General features: G+C 43.2%; 1 protein-coding gene across 2 annotated transcripts in view; it reads left to right on the top strand.

Annotated features, from left to right (window-relative positions):
* SCAF11 (SR-related CTD associated factor 11) overlaps positions 1 to 17,206 on the top strand; it is an 828,633-nt gene that overhangs the window by 730,897 nt on the left and 80,530 nt on the right. The window contains exon 15 of one of the 2 annotated variants that reach the window (XM_069229082.1): positions 3,357 to 3,527. The exons of the other annotated variant lie outside the window; for it this stretch is intronic. Coding sequence (XP_069085183.1) covers positions 3,357 to 3,527 — 171 coding nt within the window. The remainder of the gene's footprint in view (positions 1 to 3,356; positions 3,528 to 17,206) is intronic. 2 annotated transcript variants of the gene reach the window in all.

Below are 17,206 nucleotides of genomic sequence, written 5' to 3'. Positions count from 1 at the left end.
CCTATATAAGATACCAGTCATTAAAGCATTCATGGAGGGCCTTAGGAGAATTATACCACCAAGAACACCACCTGTTCCTTCATGGAACCTAAATGTTGTCCTAACTAGACTTATGGGTCCACCTTTTGAACCCATGCACTCCTGCGAAATACAGTTCCTAACCTGGAAGGTTGCATTTCTCATCGCCATTACTTCCCTAAGAAGAGTAAGCGAGATTCAGGCGTTTACAATACAAGAACCTTTTATACAACTACACAAGAATAAGGTCGTCCTAAGGACTAATCCTACATTTTTGCCAAAGGTTATTTCACCGTTCCATCTAAATCAAACAGTGGAACTTCCAGTGTTCTTTCCACAGCCAGATACCGTAGCTGAAAGGGCACTACATACATTAGATGTCAAAAGAGCATTAATGTATTACATTGACAGAACAAAGAACATCAGAAAGACTAAACAACTATTTATTGCATTTCAAAAACCTCATGCAGGAAACCCAATATCAAAACAAGGTATAGCCAGATGGATAGTTAAATGCATCCAAATCTGCTACCTTAAAGCTAAACGACAGCTGCCCATTACACCAAGGGCACACTCAACCAGAAAGAAGGGTGCTACCATGGCCTTTCTAGGAAACATCCCAATGCAAGAAATATGTAAGGCAGCCACATGGTCTACGCCTCACACATTCACCAAGCACTACTGTGTAGATGTGTTATCCGCACAACAAGCCACAGTAGGTCAAGCCGTATTAAGAACATTATTTCAAACTACTTCCACTCCTACAGGCTGAGCCACCGCTTTTGGGGAGATAACTGCTTACTAGTCTATGCAAAACATGCGTATCTACAGCGACAGATGCCATCGAACTGAAAATGTCACTTACCCAGTGTACATCTGTTCGTGGCATCGGTCGCTGTAGATTCGCATGTGCCCACCCGCCTCCCCGGGAGCCTGTAGCAGTTTGGAAGTTACCTTCAACTATTTGTATATGTATCATCTCAACCTTAAATAGGTACATACTTAGTCACTCCATTGCATGGGCACTATTACTACAATTCAACTCCTACCTCACCCTCTGCGGGGAAAAACAATCGAAGATGGAGTCAACGCCCATGCGCAATGGAGACAAAAGGAGGAGTCACTCGGTCCCGTGACTCGAAAGACTTCTTCGAAGAAAAACAACTTGTAACACTCCGGCCCAACACCAGATGGCGAGCTATTGCAAAACATGCGAATCTACAGCGACCGATGCCACGAACAGATGTACACTGGGTAAGTGACATTTTCATTCTTTTGCTATCTTCCCACGGATAGGGAGCCAAAAAAAAATCCAAGTTGTTTAACTAATACAACTTGCCTTTTGGCCCTGCACTCCCATGTTTTGTGGGAGATAACTCAGTTAGCTGGTCCTTCTCTCCCTGAATATTTCCATCATCACATTTTGAAGTGTGCATGACAGACAAGATGTGACAAAGCAAATTACTCAGATCTGGACTCTTGTCACCGTGGCTGCCCAATCCATGATCCTCCCACTTGCTATCTGCTGCCATGCCAGGATGCACTCTACTGGCTTTTTACAAGAAGTCCCTTGATGGCACCTGTCTCTTTGGCAACAAGGGCAAATCTGCTCTGAAGCTCTGTAAACTGGGACGTGCCATTGCTGGGTCTTTGATACTGGCCTCCCCAGCATGACAGCTCCATCAACAGTAGCGCAGATTTCTGTGCTATTTGGAGACATCAGCCTATTACCGCTCCCTAGTGACCTTCGGCAGTACAGCTACTGTGGTGCTTCAAAGTGCCGCAGAGATGAGCAGCAGTCTTTATGCATCACCTCCTTGGCACCCCAGCTAAACCACTTTAGTCAACCCTTGAAGCAACACATGTGGCCAATGGGGGTATGGGGTCCTTCCAATTTGAGCAATTGCAGTCCATCTCTATGGACCGCTTGGTCCTACTAATTATTCACATGTTCCATGTGCTATGCTCTTCCCTTTTAGAGCTCCCAACTCTCCTTATCCTCACCATACTTTCTCCCTCTCCGTCATCTCCAAGGATCAGGCACAGTTTGCTACTCGAGGTTCTTTCACTGTTATTCAAAGGTGCGTCTAAATTGTGTTGCAGCAGCGGACGAGATAGGGCATGGATGCTATTTTGAGTGCTTCCTTTTTTCTCAGGGAGGACAGGGGACCTCAGTCCTATTCTTGACCTTTGTATTCTGAACTCCTTGGTCTTCAAGTAGAAGTTCAAAATGCTGTTCTTATTCTATTTGTTACTGGCTCTGTAGTGTGGTGACTAGATGGTGTCACTCAAGCTGTATGATGCATATATCCATGCACCAGTCCTGCTGTCACACAGGAAATACCTGTGGTTTGCAGTGACAGGATTACATTGACCATATCCAATGTCAGATTGAAGTAGCCCAAGTTGCCTTACTCAATCTCCAGGCATGAATGGTGGAGGATTAGATGCAAAGCCTGGCCCACTTGCTGCAATAAACAGTCCATTCTAAATGGAAGTAGTAGTGCATGGCACAGGAATAAGTGAAGTATAAAACTGTCTTATTTGCTGTTTTTTGTGTTTTGAATTTAACAGTGTAAAAGCAGAAGGCTCGTTCACCTGGGTAAACGAGATCCAGATTCAGTCATTTTATACATTGTTTTAAATGCTCTAAAGATTTATCATATGGAAGAGTGCTAACTCCCCTCAGGCCAATTGGAGAGGCATCAGGGTACTAAAGAGTCAGCTGAAGAGCCCAGTATCTCTTGAGCTGAATAAATCTGTTGCTTTGCTTTCTCTATTCCTCGTACATTTTGTCAGGAAGTCCCACAAATCCTGTGCCATCTTGTTTCACCAGATTGGCCACTGGGGAACATTTTGTTACAGAGAAGTGTGCAACTCAGCTTCATAGTGCCAATATGTCCATCTAGACTCTTCCCTTCCCCTCCACACTGAAGTGAACACCGTTCTGTTCTTCTGAGCCGCCTTCAATTCTCTGTGCACTTGCCACATTTTTAAGTCCCTCCTTGAGCCACCAACCCACCCTGTTCAGACCTGCGCTGTTACAGGTAGATGAGACCTGGTGCTATCTGCCTTTTCAGATCGCATTGGCAACCACTCTTTTTAGGGTCCAAGGGATGACTGCTTTGTAATCTTCAGCCCTGATGCAGTTCCAGGGTGTCATATCTGTGCATGGACCACTCAGCTTTTGGAGGGTGTTCAGACGAGCTCTAACAAAATCTTGAGTAATCCTAGCCATGGTCCATAAGAATTTAGTGATAAAACACTTAACACTTTCAATTTGACTATTACAAAAGGTTTAATTAAACATCAACAAATTGTTTCATTTTTTTTAACAGGTTAATCCCAGTATTCCTATTGTGAGTAACAACATGCTTACACTACTTTTACCTGCTACACCATCAGCAGTTGGGAATACAGAAGCAGTTGCTCGATCAAGCTCTAGCCAGGCACCGTTAACGAGCCACAACAGACCTTTAAATACTGCTAAATCATTGGCAGGGAATAAGGCAAGTATTGGAATAGAATATAGTCTCTACAGATTTGAAAGAGTCACATTCTCTGTATTTTCATAGCTATCTGTGGTTCACTTTGTCAGAGATTCCAGCGTTTTCTGTAGCTATTTAATGGCCTTCAATCGGTTCACATCACGATGTCCTTGATGTAACAGAAGCTTACTGAACCTGCAAGCATACAACCTAAATGTCTGGTGATTGTAGAGAGAGCTTGCTTCTTCATTTCCGAAAGTGGGTATAACAAACTGTGTTTTGCCCTCTAATAAACATGCTTCAGCATGGAAATGTTTTGTTATATGCTTTACAAATCATTTTCCAGCACCTGGATACTAACACGTAAATCTGTTTTTTTTTTACTATTTCCATTTTAATACACTATTCATCTCTTATAAAATATAATTTACAAAATTCTCTATAAAGTTATCTAAGTTCACACATCAAGTTTCCCCCTTCTATTATGCACATATTATATTTACGAGAGACACATTTCAAGCTGAATTATCCCCAGGTGCTGAAATGTAAGGTGACTTTAATGCTTAAATCTGGGGTACTAATTAATTGAATCTCAGAGGTTGAATTATTCCATTGTTCCAGAATTCTGTATTGTGCATTGTGATTCTCTGCAATCTCACACCTGAAGTAGCAGTTCTTTTTGGGCTCCTTTACCAGGTGTTGCATACATTTCCTTTTGAGGATTGTACCAAAATGCAAAGTTTTGCCAACAGGCTTTTAAAGAAGCTACCCAAACTGAAGCTCATTTGCCTACTTCGCTTTTAAATGATCTTACCAGAGATGTCCCAGTGTGCCTTTCCACAAAAGTAACATTCAAGCTCTTGTCCAGTAAACCATGATCATGCCCCTGCTCAAGAAAGATGCTCAGCCTGCATATTTGCAACAGCTACAATCCCTGCACCACTAAGCCCAAGATCCTTGCCCAGACTGGTGTGTCTTATCTCCATGGTCACCCCAACAATCTCTACATTTTCACCTCCTTTATAGTTTTTCTTTCAGCAAGAGCACCCGCAATTAGCTCTCTTAAACTCAGGCATGATATCCTTAGAACAGCTCATCGAAGCAATATAAGCCTTTTTTAATGCCTTAAATGGCAACTCCCTAGGTCACAACTATTAAGGCTCCTCTCTGTTGTAGCATTAATCAGATTCCTCTCTTACCTAGTTTGCATCTTCCTCTATGGTGTTCTTGAGGCCTCAGACAGGAACCCTATCTTTTGAACTCTCACCATAATTAGTATAGTGTCTCTCTCTCTCAAAGATCTTATGTTTCAGCAACCCTCATTTATATCTACTTCCTCCTTCTAAAGCTTATAAATGACTGCAGGTACCACCACTCTCACATTAATTAAACTTAGCTAACCTTTCACCAATCATTGTAACCAGTACTAAGGTTTCTAAGTGTCACTGGGATTGGATCATCAAAAAGTACAAAAATATAAATCCTCCATCTTGAATGTACTTTTACGTTTTTTTTTTTTTTGGGGTTTTTTGTTTTTTTGGTTTTCATCAAGATTCCTAGTAATGTGATGGAACTTTGCACAGGTGACGGTTTACAAGTACACTACTGGAAACATCATGGAAAAATTCCAGCCGGCAACATAACCTAGAAGTGTACATGGGGGAATGGTTCTTCTATTCTAATTGCACCTTTTATGTACAAAGAAAACCATTTCCCATAGAGAAAGCCCTTTCCATACATCCTCACCACTTCTGGGGGTGTTTTATTCCTTATCCCATTGTGGAAATGGAGTTACACCACCTCAGGGCTGCGCTGGGGTAAATCTCCGATACTGTCCATGGTGGAAGAGTTGGAAAGAAATGTACGAATTCCCACAAAAGTGCATGTTTTGGGAACATTCTCAAACTTATGTAACAAACAATATCTTAAAACACCCAAATCTCACCCCTGAATTTGATTTACTACAGCAGTTTTATGTACATCAGGGCCAGAGACATCTAGAGTAGCATATACATTTATGCCCTCCAGGATTCTGTTTTAGGTCTTGGCAGAAGTAAAGGATATTTGACTGGAAACTTGTGCTTACAGTGAAAGTATCTTTGTGAATAGTCTGTGGATGGGAAGTTGTTTCTGGAAACTCAGGCAAAGATAAACAGAACTACTTTTTGCCTGGGAGTCTTTATTGATGTGTATGATCTTTAGAGACAGAATCTTTGCATATATAAAGACCATTTTTGCAATTCTTCTCAAATAAAATATTTGTATCCCGTCTGAGGTAGGTTTTGGGAGCAAAATCTCTCCAAGTTACCAACCTAGTTTTCTCAAATCATTCATAGCATATTTCTTCAGAACTCGTTATTCAGTTTCATCTTATTTTGTAGTATCCAGCTGTAGGAAGTTGGCTCTGTATATACTATCTCAAAGTGAGAGATAGTGTGCACAGAGTACAAGGGTTCCTCTTAGAGGTTGATACTGGCAAAATTAGATAATACTAATGCTCTATTTTGTGGTAGTGTGGTCGAGCAGTAGGCTTATCAGAAGGTAGTGTTAAGCATTTGTTGTACACACACAGGCAATACATGAGGAACACATACTCAAAGACTTAACTCCAGGCCAATAGGTTTTTATATAGAAAAATACATTTTCTTAATTTATTTTAGAACTACAAGATTTTAGGTAAGTACATAAATTGAAAGGTACTTCACACAGGTCAGTATAGAATTTTGATTTAAAACAGTAGTGCACACAGTTTTGGCAATAAGCTATTTCAAAAGTGGACACTGCAAAAATCAACAGTTCCTGGGGGAGAGGTAAGTTTTGGTTAGTTTCTCAGGTAAGTAATGCACATACACAGTCAGTCTCCTGGGCATAGGCAGCCCACCATTGGGGGTTCAAGGCAACCCCAAAGCCACAGCACCAGCAACACAGGGCTGGTCAGGTGCATAGGTCAAAGAAGGGTCCAAAACACACAGGTGCCTATGGAGAACAGGGGTGCTCCGGTTCCAGTCTGCTAGCAGGTAATTACCTGCGTCCTCGGGGAGCAGACCGGGGGTGTTTTGTAGAGCACGGGGGGCACACAAACCAACAAAACACCCTCAGCGGCACAGGGGCGGCTGGGTGCAGTGTGCAAAGCAGTGTCGGGTTTGCTATAGAAAGCAATTGGGGGAGTCACTTAGGCGATGCAGGCAGGGCACAGGGGGCTTCTCGGGCCAGCCACCGACTGGGCTAGGATGAGGGCTGCCTACTTGTCACTCCTGCACTGGTAGGTGGGTCCTCTCTTTCCTGGGAGCTGCGGGTGCAGAGCTTGGTCCAGGCATCGGGTTCTTTTGTTACCAGGCAGTCGCAGTCACGGGGAGCCTCTGGATCCTCTCTGCAGGCGTCGCTGTGGGGGTGCAGGGAGGTCGAATCAGGGTGTCTGTTTTGCTTTCCTTCCCTTATATTATGACAGAGCTTACAAAACCTCTCTGGAATGCACTTCTTAGTTTAAAGAAGACATTTATTGTTGTTATTACTTCACCACAAGGTTCCTGAAAGACGAAATTAGTAGGTTGGAAGCACACGTTTAAAAGTAGTCGCAGCAATGAAAGCAAAATATAGCAAAGTACTTCTCAGTTGCAATGTACACCGCAAATACATGTGATTATATTATAGCATAACTTCAAAGCAAAGCATAAAAGTCAAAATTGCATCACCGTAGGGCCTATCACTCCGCTTCATCTTTCTGGGGCCTGCAAGTTGATGACTCCGGTTCAACTGCGAGAAAGAGATTTTCTACCCAAACGGGAGACAGGCAACTAACTTCCGTTCCTGTCTGAAGTCAAGATATTTCTCTCCCTGTTGCCCAGGGCCATCGTTCCAAAAACATGCACCCTCATCTCAGACTCGGGAAAACTAAGCAAGCCTTTGGAGACTGGCCAGATCTCCTAGACCCCTCCTCTTCCCAAGGCTGAGCAAAAAGGAAAACACCAAATGTACTCTCTCTTATCAGCTAGGGTTTGGTGTGAATTCAATTTGAAAAAACACAGCTTGGTCTATCATGTGGAAAAACACAGTTTGGAAAAACACAGCTCATCTGCAGTGTCTCAACTGCAATGTCTAACTCCACTTTAAAGCCAATAGGCAGCTAACCTAAATACAAAATGTAATGTCTAATGCCATGTTAAAGCCAATAGGCAGCTGACCTACATACCAAATGTAATGTATAATGCCATGTTAAAGCCACTAGGCAGCTAAACTGAATACAACATGTAATGTGCTACTGGTGAACATTGCGCAACTAATATGCGCAGTGGTGAAACACACAGTTATTGGTCAAACACAATTAATAGCATAACAGTGTCCACGTCGTTGGAGTCGCCTGGGGGGGAGTCTCTGCAGTGTTGGTTTCTCCATACTTTGGGGGGGGGGGGGAGGGGTCGGGTGCAGAGTGTGACGACTCACACTTCTGGCAGGAAGTTGGAGTCTCTTTGAAGTTGCTTCTTTGTTGCTGTTTAGTTGCTATTTCTGGACAGAGCCACTGTCCTCTGAAGGTTCTTGGTCCTTTAAGTACAGGTCAGTCCTCTGAGTCCTGGGAGTCCTCAGAGGTCGCTGGTCCTGCTGGATGCATCGCTGTGCAAGTTCTTTGACTCTGCAGACAGGCCGGTAGGGCTGGGGCCAAGTCAGTTGTCTCTGCGGGGCTTTCAGGTCAGCAGTCCTTCTTGTTGTAGGTTGCAGGAATCTGATTTCCTGGGTTCAGGGTCACCCCTAAATACTCAATGTAGGGGTGTGTTTAGGTCTGGGGGGCAGTAGCCAATGGCTACTGTCCTGGAGGGTGGCTACACCCTCTTTGTGCCGCCTCTGTGGGGAAGGGGGCACATCCCAAATCCTATTGGGGGAATCCTCCAAAACAGATGGAGGATTTCTTAAGACAGAGGTCACCTCAGCTCAGGACACCTTAGGGGCTGTCCTGACTGGTGGGTGACTCCTCCTTGTTTTTACTATTATCTCCTCCGGACTTGCCGCCAAAAGTGGGGGCAGTGTTCGGGGGCAGGCATCTCCACTAGCTGGAGTGCCCTGGGGCATTGTAACACAAAGCCTGAGCCTTTGAGGTTCACTGCTAGGTGTTACAGTTCCTGCAGGGGGAGGTGTGAAGCACTTCCACCCAGTGAAGGCTTTGTTAGTGGCCTCAGAGAGCACAAAGGCTCTCATTCCTTGGGATCAGAAACTCGTCTCAGTGGCAGGCTGGCACAGACCAGTCAGTCCTGCACTGAAGGATTGGGTAAAATACAGGAGGCATCTCTAAGATGCCCTCTGTGTGCATTTTTTTTATAACTCCAACACTGGCATCAGTGTGGGTTTATTATTCTGAGAAGTTTGATACCAAACTTCCCAGAATTCAGTGTAGCCGTTATGGAACTGTGGAGTTCGTTTTGACAAACTCCCAGACCATATACTTAATATGACCACACTGTACTTACAATAACTAAGAATGGACTAAGACACTGTAGGGGCATATGGCTCATGCAGCTATGCCCTCACCTGTGGTATAGTGCACCCTGCCTTAAGGCTTTAAGGCCTGCTAGAGGGGTGACGTACCTGTGCCACAGGCAGTATTTTGTGTGCATGGCATCCTGAGGGGGATGCCATGTCGATTTTGCCTTTTTCTCCCCACTAACACACACAATCTGCAATGGCAGTGTGCATGTGTTAGCTGAGGGGTCCCTTAGGGTGGCACAACACATGCTGCAGCCCTTAGGGACCTTCCCTGGTCACAGGGCCCTTGGTACCTCTGTGTGCCAGGGATGTGCCAATTGTGGAACAATGGTACATTTTTATGTGAAAGAGCACTGGTGCCGGGGCCTGGTTAGCAGGGTCCCGGCACACTTCTCAGTCAAGTCACCATCAATATCAGTCAAAAAGTGGGGGGTATCTGCAACAGGGAGACATTTTCCTACACCAGCTCACTATAAAATACTTTCTGCTTGAATATTCCCCTAGACACATTCTATAATTGGTAGGGCTGTTTGTTGCTCTCAGCCTACCAGTAGCAGATTATGAAACTCCGATTTTGTAAAGGGTTGCATGCACATAAATCATGTCTCTTCCGTTGGACAATTAATGACTGTACCCTCTCCAGTATTTGTGTGAGAAAACTGGATAACTGATTGGAAAAAAAACTGAAAATGGTCTCTTACAGAAGTTGAAACTCAAATAATGGGTTCATTGATTAAGCAAAGTGCATCTTCGATTATTGAGACGAAAACTGTAGAGCAAATCTGAAGGTGATTGGAATATTTACTTTGTACACAAATGCACATTAAAGTTCATACTAGCAAATTAAAGAATATTTTAAAGTCTACAAATAACCAAAAGTCTGTAGAGAAAGATAAAACAGAAATATAATCGATGAAATAGGGCCTTCAAAAGTAAAAGGCATCAAATAAATGGTATAAACTATTGAAAGACCTCAGTCAAAATCTAACCCAGCATTAAACAGAGCAATGAAAACCAAGAATATTCTGAAGCAATACTTCTGCTAATTTTGGGATGGAGTTTTAGAAATGGGCAAACAACCCCACCTCAAAAAAAAAAAACTGCATTCTCATCCCTAACTATTTCAGGATCTGAAGAGAAGGGTGAAACTTACACTAGGAAAACATGGATAGAACAACATGGTACATATGGAACCAGACCCAACTACAAGAAAAATATGTGGGTGGAAACAGACAGTTGAGACTGTCGAGGATCTAGTAATAAATGAATCTGCACATTGACAGAATCGGCAAAGGAAGGAACTCCTGCAGAATGGGATCTCATCTATACCAGTGTGTGGAACCAGCTGGCTTGAAAGGAAAGTCAAAGAATTGAAGTCTACTCGGAAAGCATTTTTATAAAGTTTTTTTCTCCTCCAAGAAGATCTTATAGGACATTCCTGTAAACTGTGAGGATTCAGAAAAAAGAAAAAAAATCACACCCGAAAAAGAAAGAGCGAACAACATGGTACATCTGGAACTGGACTCAACTACAAGAAAACTATTTGAGTGAACACGGTGAACAGAGACAGGTGAGACTGTGGAAGATCTAGTAATAAATGAATGTGCACGTTGACCGAATCAGAGAAGGAACTGCTGCAAAATGGCATCTTATCTATATCAGTGTGTGGAATCACCTGGCTTGAAAGAAAGGTCAAATAATTAAAGTGTGCTCGGAAAGCATTTTTATAAAGTCCCCCACACACCCCCACCCCCAGCCGCCTCAGAAAAAGATATTATATGAAATATGACTAAACTGGAAGGATTTAGAACATAATAAAAAATGGATCATTTTTAAAGATAACTGTTAAAATGTGATGTGATCTAAACAGGCAGGAAGGCCGAATATGACAAGGTAGTATAGGAACTGTATTAAGCAACTCAGAATCAGTAAGAACTGATTTTAAAGAAAAAAAGACAAAAGAATGAGGTGCGGTAGTCGTAATGGAGAGGCAGTACTTTACTGAGAAAATTATGCCTTATCAGACAGTACAGTCTTTGAAACTGGAAAAAAATCATACAATAGAATGCATATTGATTACTAATTGCTCAGTCAATAAATCAGCAAAGAAACATGCTAACAGAAAAAAGGGGCACTACTTATCAAAGAGATCCCTGGAATCTTTCTGCTTTATATGAATCCTAAAATGCACAAGGATGCACAAAATTCATCACTTTGACTCCTAGAATGTATTTGCACTTTATTGTAATACACACGAGAATTTGTGAGTTTAGTCTGTTTAATTAACCTAGACTATACAAGAACAAGATTACCTTCATGGAATTAAAATCACCCGGAGTAAATGAAAGTGCTTATGTGAAAAGAACGTTGAAAGAATTTATATGACTGGAGATTACAAATGGAAATATTCAGAATTAAATTTAAACAGAGATCCTATAAATGTTGAAGAATTGTGAGACCATAGTTGAAAAACGCAATACGATTCTTTTTATTTATGTACTCAAAAATTCACAACATTTTCATAAACTAAAGGGAATTGAAGCTCAGCACTGCTAGATCAACTCAAAGATTATACATGGGCATCTGATGATGGTGCTTCAAAAAGAAAGAAACCTGACATATATCTCTTTAGAGCATATTAAAAATAGGCAAAATGTTCACGGCAGAAAGAAAATGGCACATGCCATAGCTTTAAAGAAACATGGCACATCATCTGTAATTGTGGGAGACTACGCAACCTACAATACTGAACCGTTTTTGTGAGATCCCATACTACTGTAGCTACATTATGTAGGGATGACAAAAACGAGTTGTGAAATACAGATGGATTAAAGATTGATTGAACACAGAATTACAAAATGTGAAATCATCAATAGCTAAATCCTGTACAAAAAGGACAGAACTTATTCAAAATTCATTTTCAGCTTCTATAAATAGTTCTGTTAAAGACAATAGGTAGAAACGGAGGAAAGACGTCTTAGAAGAGAAATGTATTCAATTGAATTACTGAAATAGAAGGTTTCGTAATGGATGGCTAGATTTAGCTTCTTTTTTTTGTGCTTTTTTTTTTTTTTTTTAAATAAAACATGAACACATGATATAATCAAGTGGTAAGCTACCTAGGGAATTGAGTAAAATCTACTAGACTACTTAAAACCTTGTTTCATTCTGCCATCTAGTGCCTATAATGAAGATTTACCCCCATTCCTTTTGCTGTTATTTCTTTTTGCTGAATAGTGTTGTGTGAGTCCTACTTCTCTCATGGTCAGCAAATATCTTTCTGTGGGCTTATAGATCCTTTGCCTGTTTGATCCTCCAGCCTCTTCTTCCTTTCTCTTGGTTTATACTGCAGTGCTCGACTTAAATCCATATACATCCCCGAGACTTCTACCTTTCACATTAGGGAAAGAGTTATTTGATGAAAACCTGTGTTTTGTACTCTGTTGCCATTCTGAGGTTCTTCTGGTAATGCCAAAACTGTATGCATAATTTGGGTGCATCGATCCCTCAGAAGACATTGGATTTCATCATCAAGAAGTAGAGTAAGGAGGTAAGTAAAGGATCTCCGCTACCAGATGAGTTTTGGAGTACCCTTTCTATCTGGGAGTCAGCATTCTGCAGTCCCTCCTCAAGTACTCTTCTCCTCGTGGGGGTCACCCCTATTAATCAAGTGCCGGCAGTACGAATTACCCGAGGATGGTGAAGTTGCCTTTCCTTAAACCATTTTTCTTCTCGTTCGGGACAGTTTGCTCCAACCAGACCATGGTTGTGCGAAAGAATCTGCAGCCAACAGGGAGGTGAGCACCCTTCATGAAGCGCACTTTCTGGTGCGTGGACGCTTTTTTTCATCATTCATGGTCCACTTCCTATTTGGGTGTGGATATCCCACACTTGTTACTGCTCCAAACGCTCTATGGGCATGGGTCAGGGCTCAAAGTCTTGATTTGCTATGGTGATTCCAGAGAATTCAACTGGGGAGTCGAGCCCAGCTCCTCATGTGGGCTGTATGTCATAGCACTAGCCTGATCAGGCAGACAGTGTGAGAGAATAGGAGGGTACTCACTCGCCACAGTTCCGCTGACTGGCACTGACTCTGCGGGAGGAGGTTTTGCAACATGGCATCTCCATTTCTACTTGCTGCATGTATGGAGTAGTCCACCATTGATGCCTTTGCCACTCATGTGAGCTACTGGTATAACTGGTTCACCTGTTTCTACGAAGGGAGTGTGTGGATCTGTAAGGCATTGCCTTGTCTGGTTGGTCAGGATCCTTTACGTATGCCTTCTGATTTTCAAAGACCGACAGACCATCAGGTGAGCCCAAGGTTTCTTTCATCCGGGTGGCTGTAGCATGGACTTGTAAACTCTGATTCTCAGACCTCTTAATCTTCTTGAGAAGGGCTGCATCCCCCCTCTTAACAAATGTAGGTCTCTCTCTGTGAATTTGAAGAAGGTTGTGGTGGCTGACAGGAAAACACACACTCAAATGCTAGATAGATATGTTGTCCTTTTGCTTTACCAGCTGAGAACCAAGGTACAATTGTAGGCCTGTAGGTCTTTTGGACCAATTGAACCCATAACAAGGGGAGTACCTCATAACCAACAAGACCTTCAAGAGGCGACCAGTAGTCCTGCAGTGGTGTTCAGTTAGGTGTACCTGTACCTGTGCCTGTTGAGAACTAAATCTGTTCTTGACTAGGTTGATGTGCACGCCTTTTGCTTCAAAGTATGACTGTGACATTACGTTTCTTTCCTCAAGTGATTCCCATTTGGTAACCTTTACATGGGCCAAGTATTTAGGTAGGCTTTGTGCCTGAGAGCATTTGACATGGGTAGTTGTCAAGCGTTCTTCTTTCATTTTGAAAGAGCTATGAAAGTTCCATCCCAAGCAGAAGATTGTTCTCTTGACCGTTCTGCAGTCTCTTCGAATACTGCTGAAATGTGAGAGGTCATGAGCTGCATATTTTTTACAAAAAAATTCTTGTTAAGAGGCCCGCCATATTATCTTCCAACAGTTATTATTGCCTTTTGGATCACCTATGGCTTTAAGGTGAGATACAAATCAAGTTGGTCTTCATCCTTTAGTGTGTATAGTATTGGTTCTTTGATTGTGATTATCGACCTTGACTGCCGAAGGGTATTGTTTCGCATATATTTGCAGTAGTAAGTGGCAAATGCATTGGCAAAGGAGTCAGTAGCCGGCTCTTCTGTGTATCCTGAATGGGGAGGCATTAACATATCCTTGACGTCTCAGGTAGCTAACCAATACAGCAGTTTATCTGACCTGTCTACAACTTCATAGATGCCTTACTGTTATGACACCTAGGTTAGTTTAGCAGTTTCAAGCATACTTTGTTTGATTGAGTTTAGCAGCCTCGAGTTTATGGTGGGCATTGATAGTTTTTTTAGGGGACAATACCTCACTCGCAATCCCTTTCCTGTGCCGATCAGGACATGGGCTTCCCTCAAATAACCATCTTGAAGGTGATCCATAATCTAATTTTTTAGAGGACTGTGCTGTGGTTTAGACCAAAGAAGCTCACAATTCCCTTGTGGAGGAATACAACAAAGTCGTACTCCATCAACCACTCTGCATTCACAATCCTAACTCACATGGAACCCTTTACTAACCATTGTAAGTGTAACTCTATGGATAAATGTTCAGATAGACCTTTCGGGAGAATCCATTTTCCCACCACTCTCACAGCATCTTTTGCTAGAATAAAGTAGTACTCACCTCAGGAAAATGAGCGTTGTAGAGTCAGTCATCAGGGTGTTTCCTCTTCCTCAAATGTACAATAGACCATACATTACTTAGTAGTAGGGATACTGTCTAATCCTAAAAGGAATCTGGCCTATGTGGTGTGGCAGAACCCCCCTTTGTATCTGTCATAGGGTCAATCTCTGGATTCTGGTCTCCACCTTTTATCTTCCTTGCTGGTGACTCAGTAAGAATTTCTGCCACCGCATTTAATATATTGTCAAAAGGCTTGTATGTGGTGTTGACTTGCATTAGACCATGCTCGTCTCTCAAGCATATCCAGTATAGTTTCATATATTCCCCAAGTTATGTGCTGTTGTGGTAACTGTGAGTGGGAAAGATTTGTGAAGTAGGATGGCAGCCCCTGTTGGTCCTCTCATAAATCCCAGTAGGAAGACTCTTGTGTGCCCATAGACACCACTTTGAGCAAGTGGGTGCTTCAAATTGTTCAGCAGGGTTACACGTTTCCATTTACAGAAACCCAGCCTGCCACTGTCATCAGATCAGCTGACGGAGGATCACCTCTCCTTATTACGCCAGCAAGTACAGGATATTTTGGCTAAAGGAGCCGCGAGGGTACCACCTTCAGAAGTAGGTACTGATTGTTTTTCCTGCTGTATTCAGATTACCAAGAAGGATGGAGGCCTCTGACCTATCCTAGTTCTGCACACTCTCAATGGCTTCCTGAGGAAGGAGCAATTCAAGATGCCCACACTTGCTCATGTCTTGCCTCTCCTGTCCCTGGAGACTGGTTGGTAACCTGCAAGACATCTATTTATACATCTCCGTCCTGCAGGTCTAATGGTGTTACCTGCAGTTTGCGGTTGGCCAGTTTGTTCTGCTTCCCTTTGGTCTCACCAGTGCCCTCAGATGTTCACTAAGCTGATGATGGTGATTATAGCACATCTGTGGACATCAGGGATGCCAGACGTCCCCTACCTCAATGACTGGCTGCTGAAGTCAGACTCACCCTGGGCAGTCACCCACCTCCAGAATAAGATATTCGCTGGAGTTCACTATCAACATGCAGAACTCACACTGGACTTCTCCTCAAATGCTCCTTTCAATTGGATCCATTCTGGATACAGTGCAATTCTACGCTTACGCTCCGGAGCAGAGTCCTGGACATTCGGGCAATGATCCTGATGTTTCAACCTCAGTCCTGGATTTTGGTGAGCCTGATTCTGAGACTGCTGGAACTGATGGCCTCCTACTGATGAAGTACGATTGATAGCATATGCAGGCTCTACAATGGAATTCCGAAGTCCCAGTGGGCGCAGCATCAGAGGAATCTCTCTGACCTGGTCCAGATTTTGTCATCGGCAGACCCCTATCCCTTCATCACCCAGAGCTGACAGTGGTGACCGATATATCACTTCTCTGCTGGGGCAGCCATTTCGGAGAGATGGAGATCAGAGGCCTCTGGTCTCTGGTGGAGTCTCTGCTCCACATCAGTCTTCTGGGGCCGCGGTTTGCTTGGTATTAAAAGGTTTCCTGCTCTCCATCATGGAGAAGTTGGTCCAGTTCTTCATGTACAACACTACTTCCATGTGGTATTGCAACAAGGAGTGCCCAGTGGAGTTTTGGACCCTGTGCTAGAAGGCTCTGCTGGAACGTTCGGACCTTTTTCTGTGTGTGTGGCACCTAGTGGGATCTCTAAACGAGAGGGCAGATAAAGTCAGGCATCTATGCTTCTGGGACCATGAAGGGCAACTACATCACATGACGGCTAGGCATCCATCGACAAAGACTGTATGTGCTTGCCGTTGGGACAAGTTTGTGGCTTGGTGCAGTGACAAACCAGTTAATCCACTATCTGCGCCCTTGTCTAAAGTGGTGGGGTTTGTTTTGTCCTTAGCCCAGCAAGGTCTTGCTCTGGGAACAGTGAAGGGTTATCTTTTAGCCCTGTCAGCATTCTTGCGGTTGCTGAGTCCACCCCCCATGTTCAAGTCACCTGTTGACACGTTTTCTGAAAGGTCTTCAACATGTTCCCTCCCAAGACTTTTGTTATGCCTCAATAAGACCTTGATTTGGTTCTGACCTACCTCATACTCCACCATCTGGACCCGAAAAGAGCGTTGTCCTATCTCAGTTGCAGCAAAGTACATAGGGTAGATGATGAGCTCTTTGTTAGGGTTGGATGGAATGTTTTATTCTGCCTGTGGAATTTGGAGACTGCATTACAAGAGTAAAGTAAATCCCGGTGTGGCATAATCTTTTCCCGCGAGGCACCAGACATGCGAGCAAGATTTGGATTTCCTAGGGCAATTCTCTAACATGGCCAGATGCTGTCAGAGAGCTGCTTCTCGAGTAGATTTGCTGCACCTTGAGGGGTAGAGAAATCAACTCGAATGGCTGCGTGCTCATGCCCACCGCGTGGTGCCTTTAATGCAGAATGTGTATCTCTTCCTCTGCTACTGGCGCTAAATTGCTGCACAACATGCATGTTATCCTACCGTTGACGAAAC

Source organism: Pleurodeles waltl, chromosome 4_1, assembly GCF_031143425.1.
Source record: "Pleurodeles waltl isolate 20211129_DDA chromosome 4_1, aPleWal1.hap1.20221129, whole genome shotgun sequence".
NCBI lineage: Eukaryota > Metazoa > Chordata > Amphibia > Caudata > Salamandridae > Pleurodeles > Pleurodeles waltl.
Note: the sequence above shows the minus strand (reverse complement) of the source record. Positions and strands in the feature narration are given on the sequence as shown.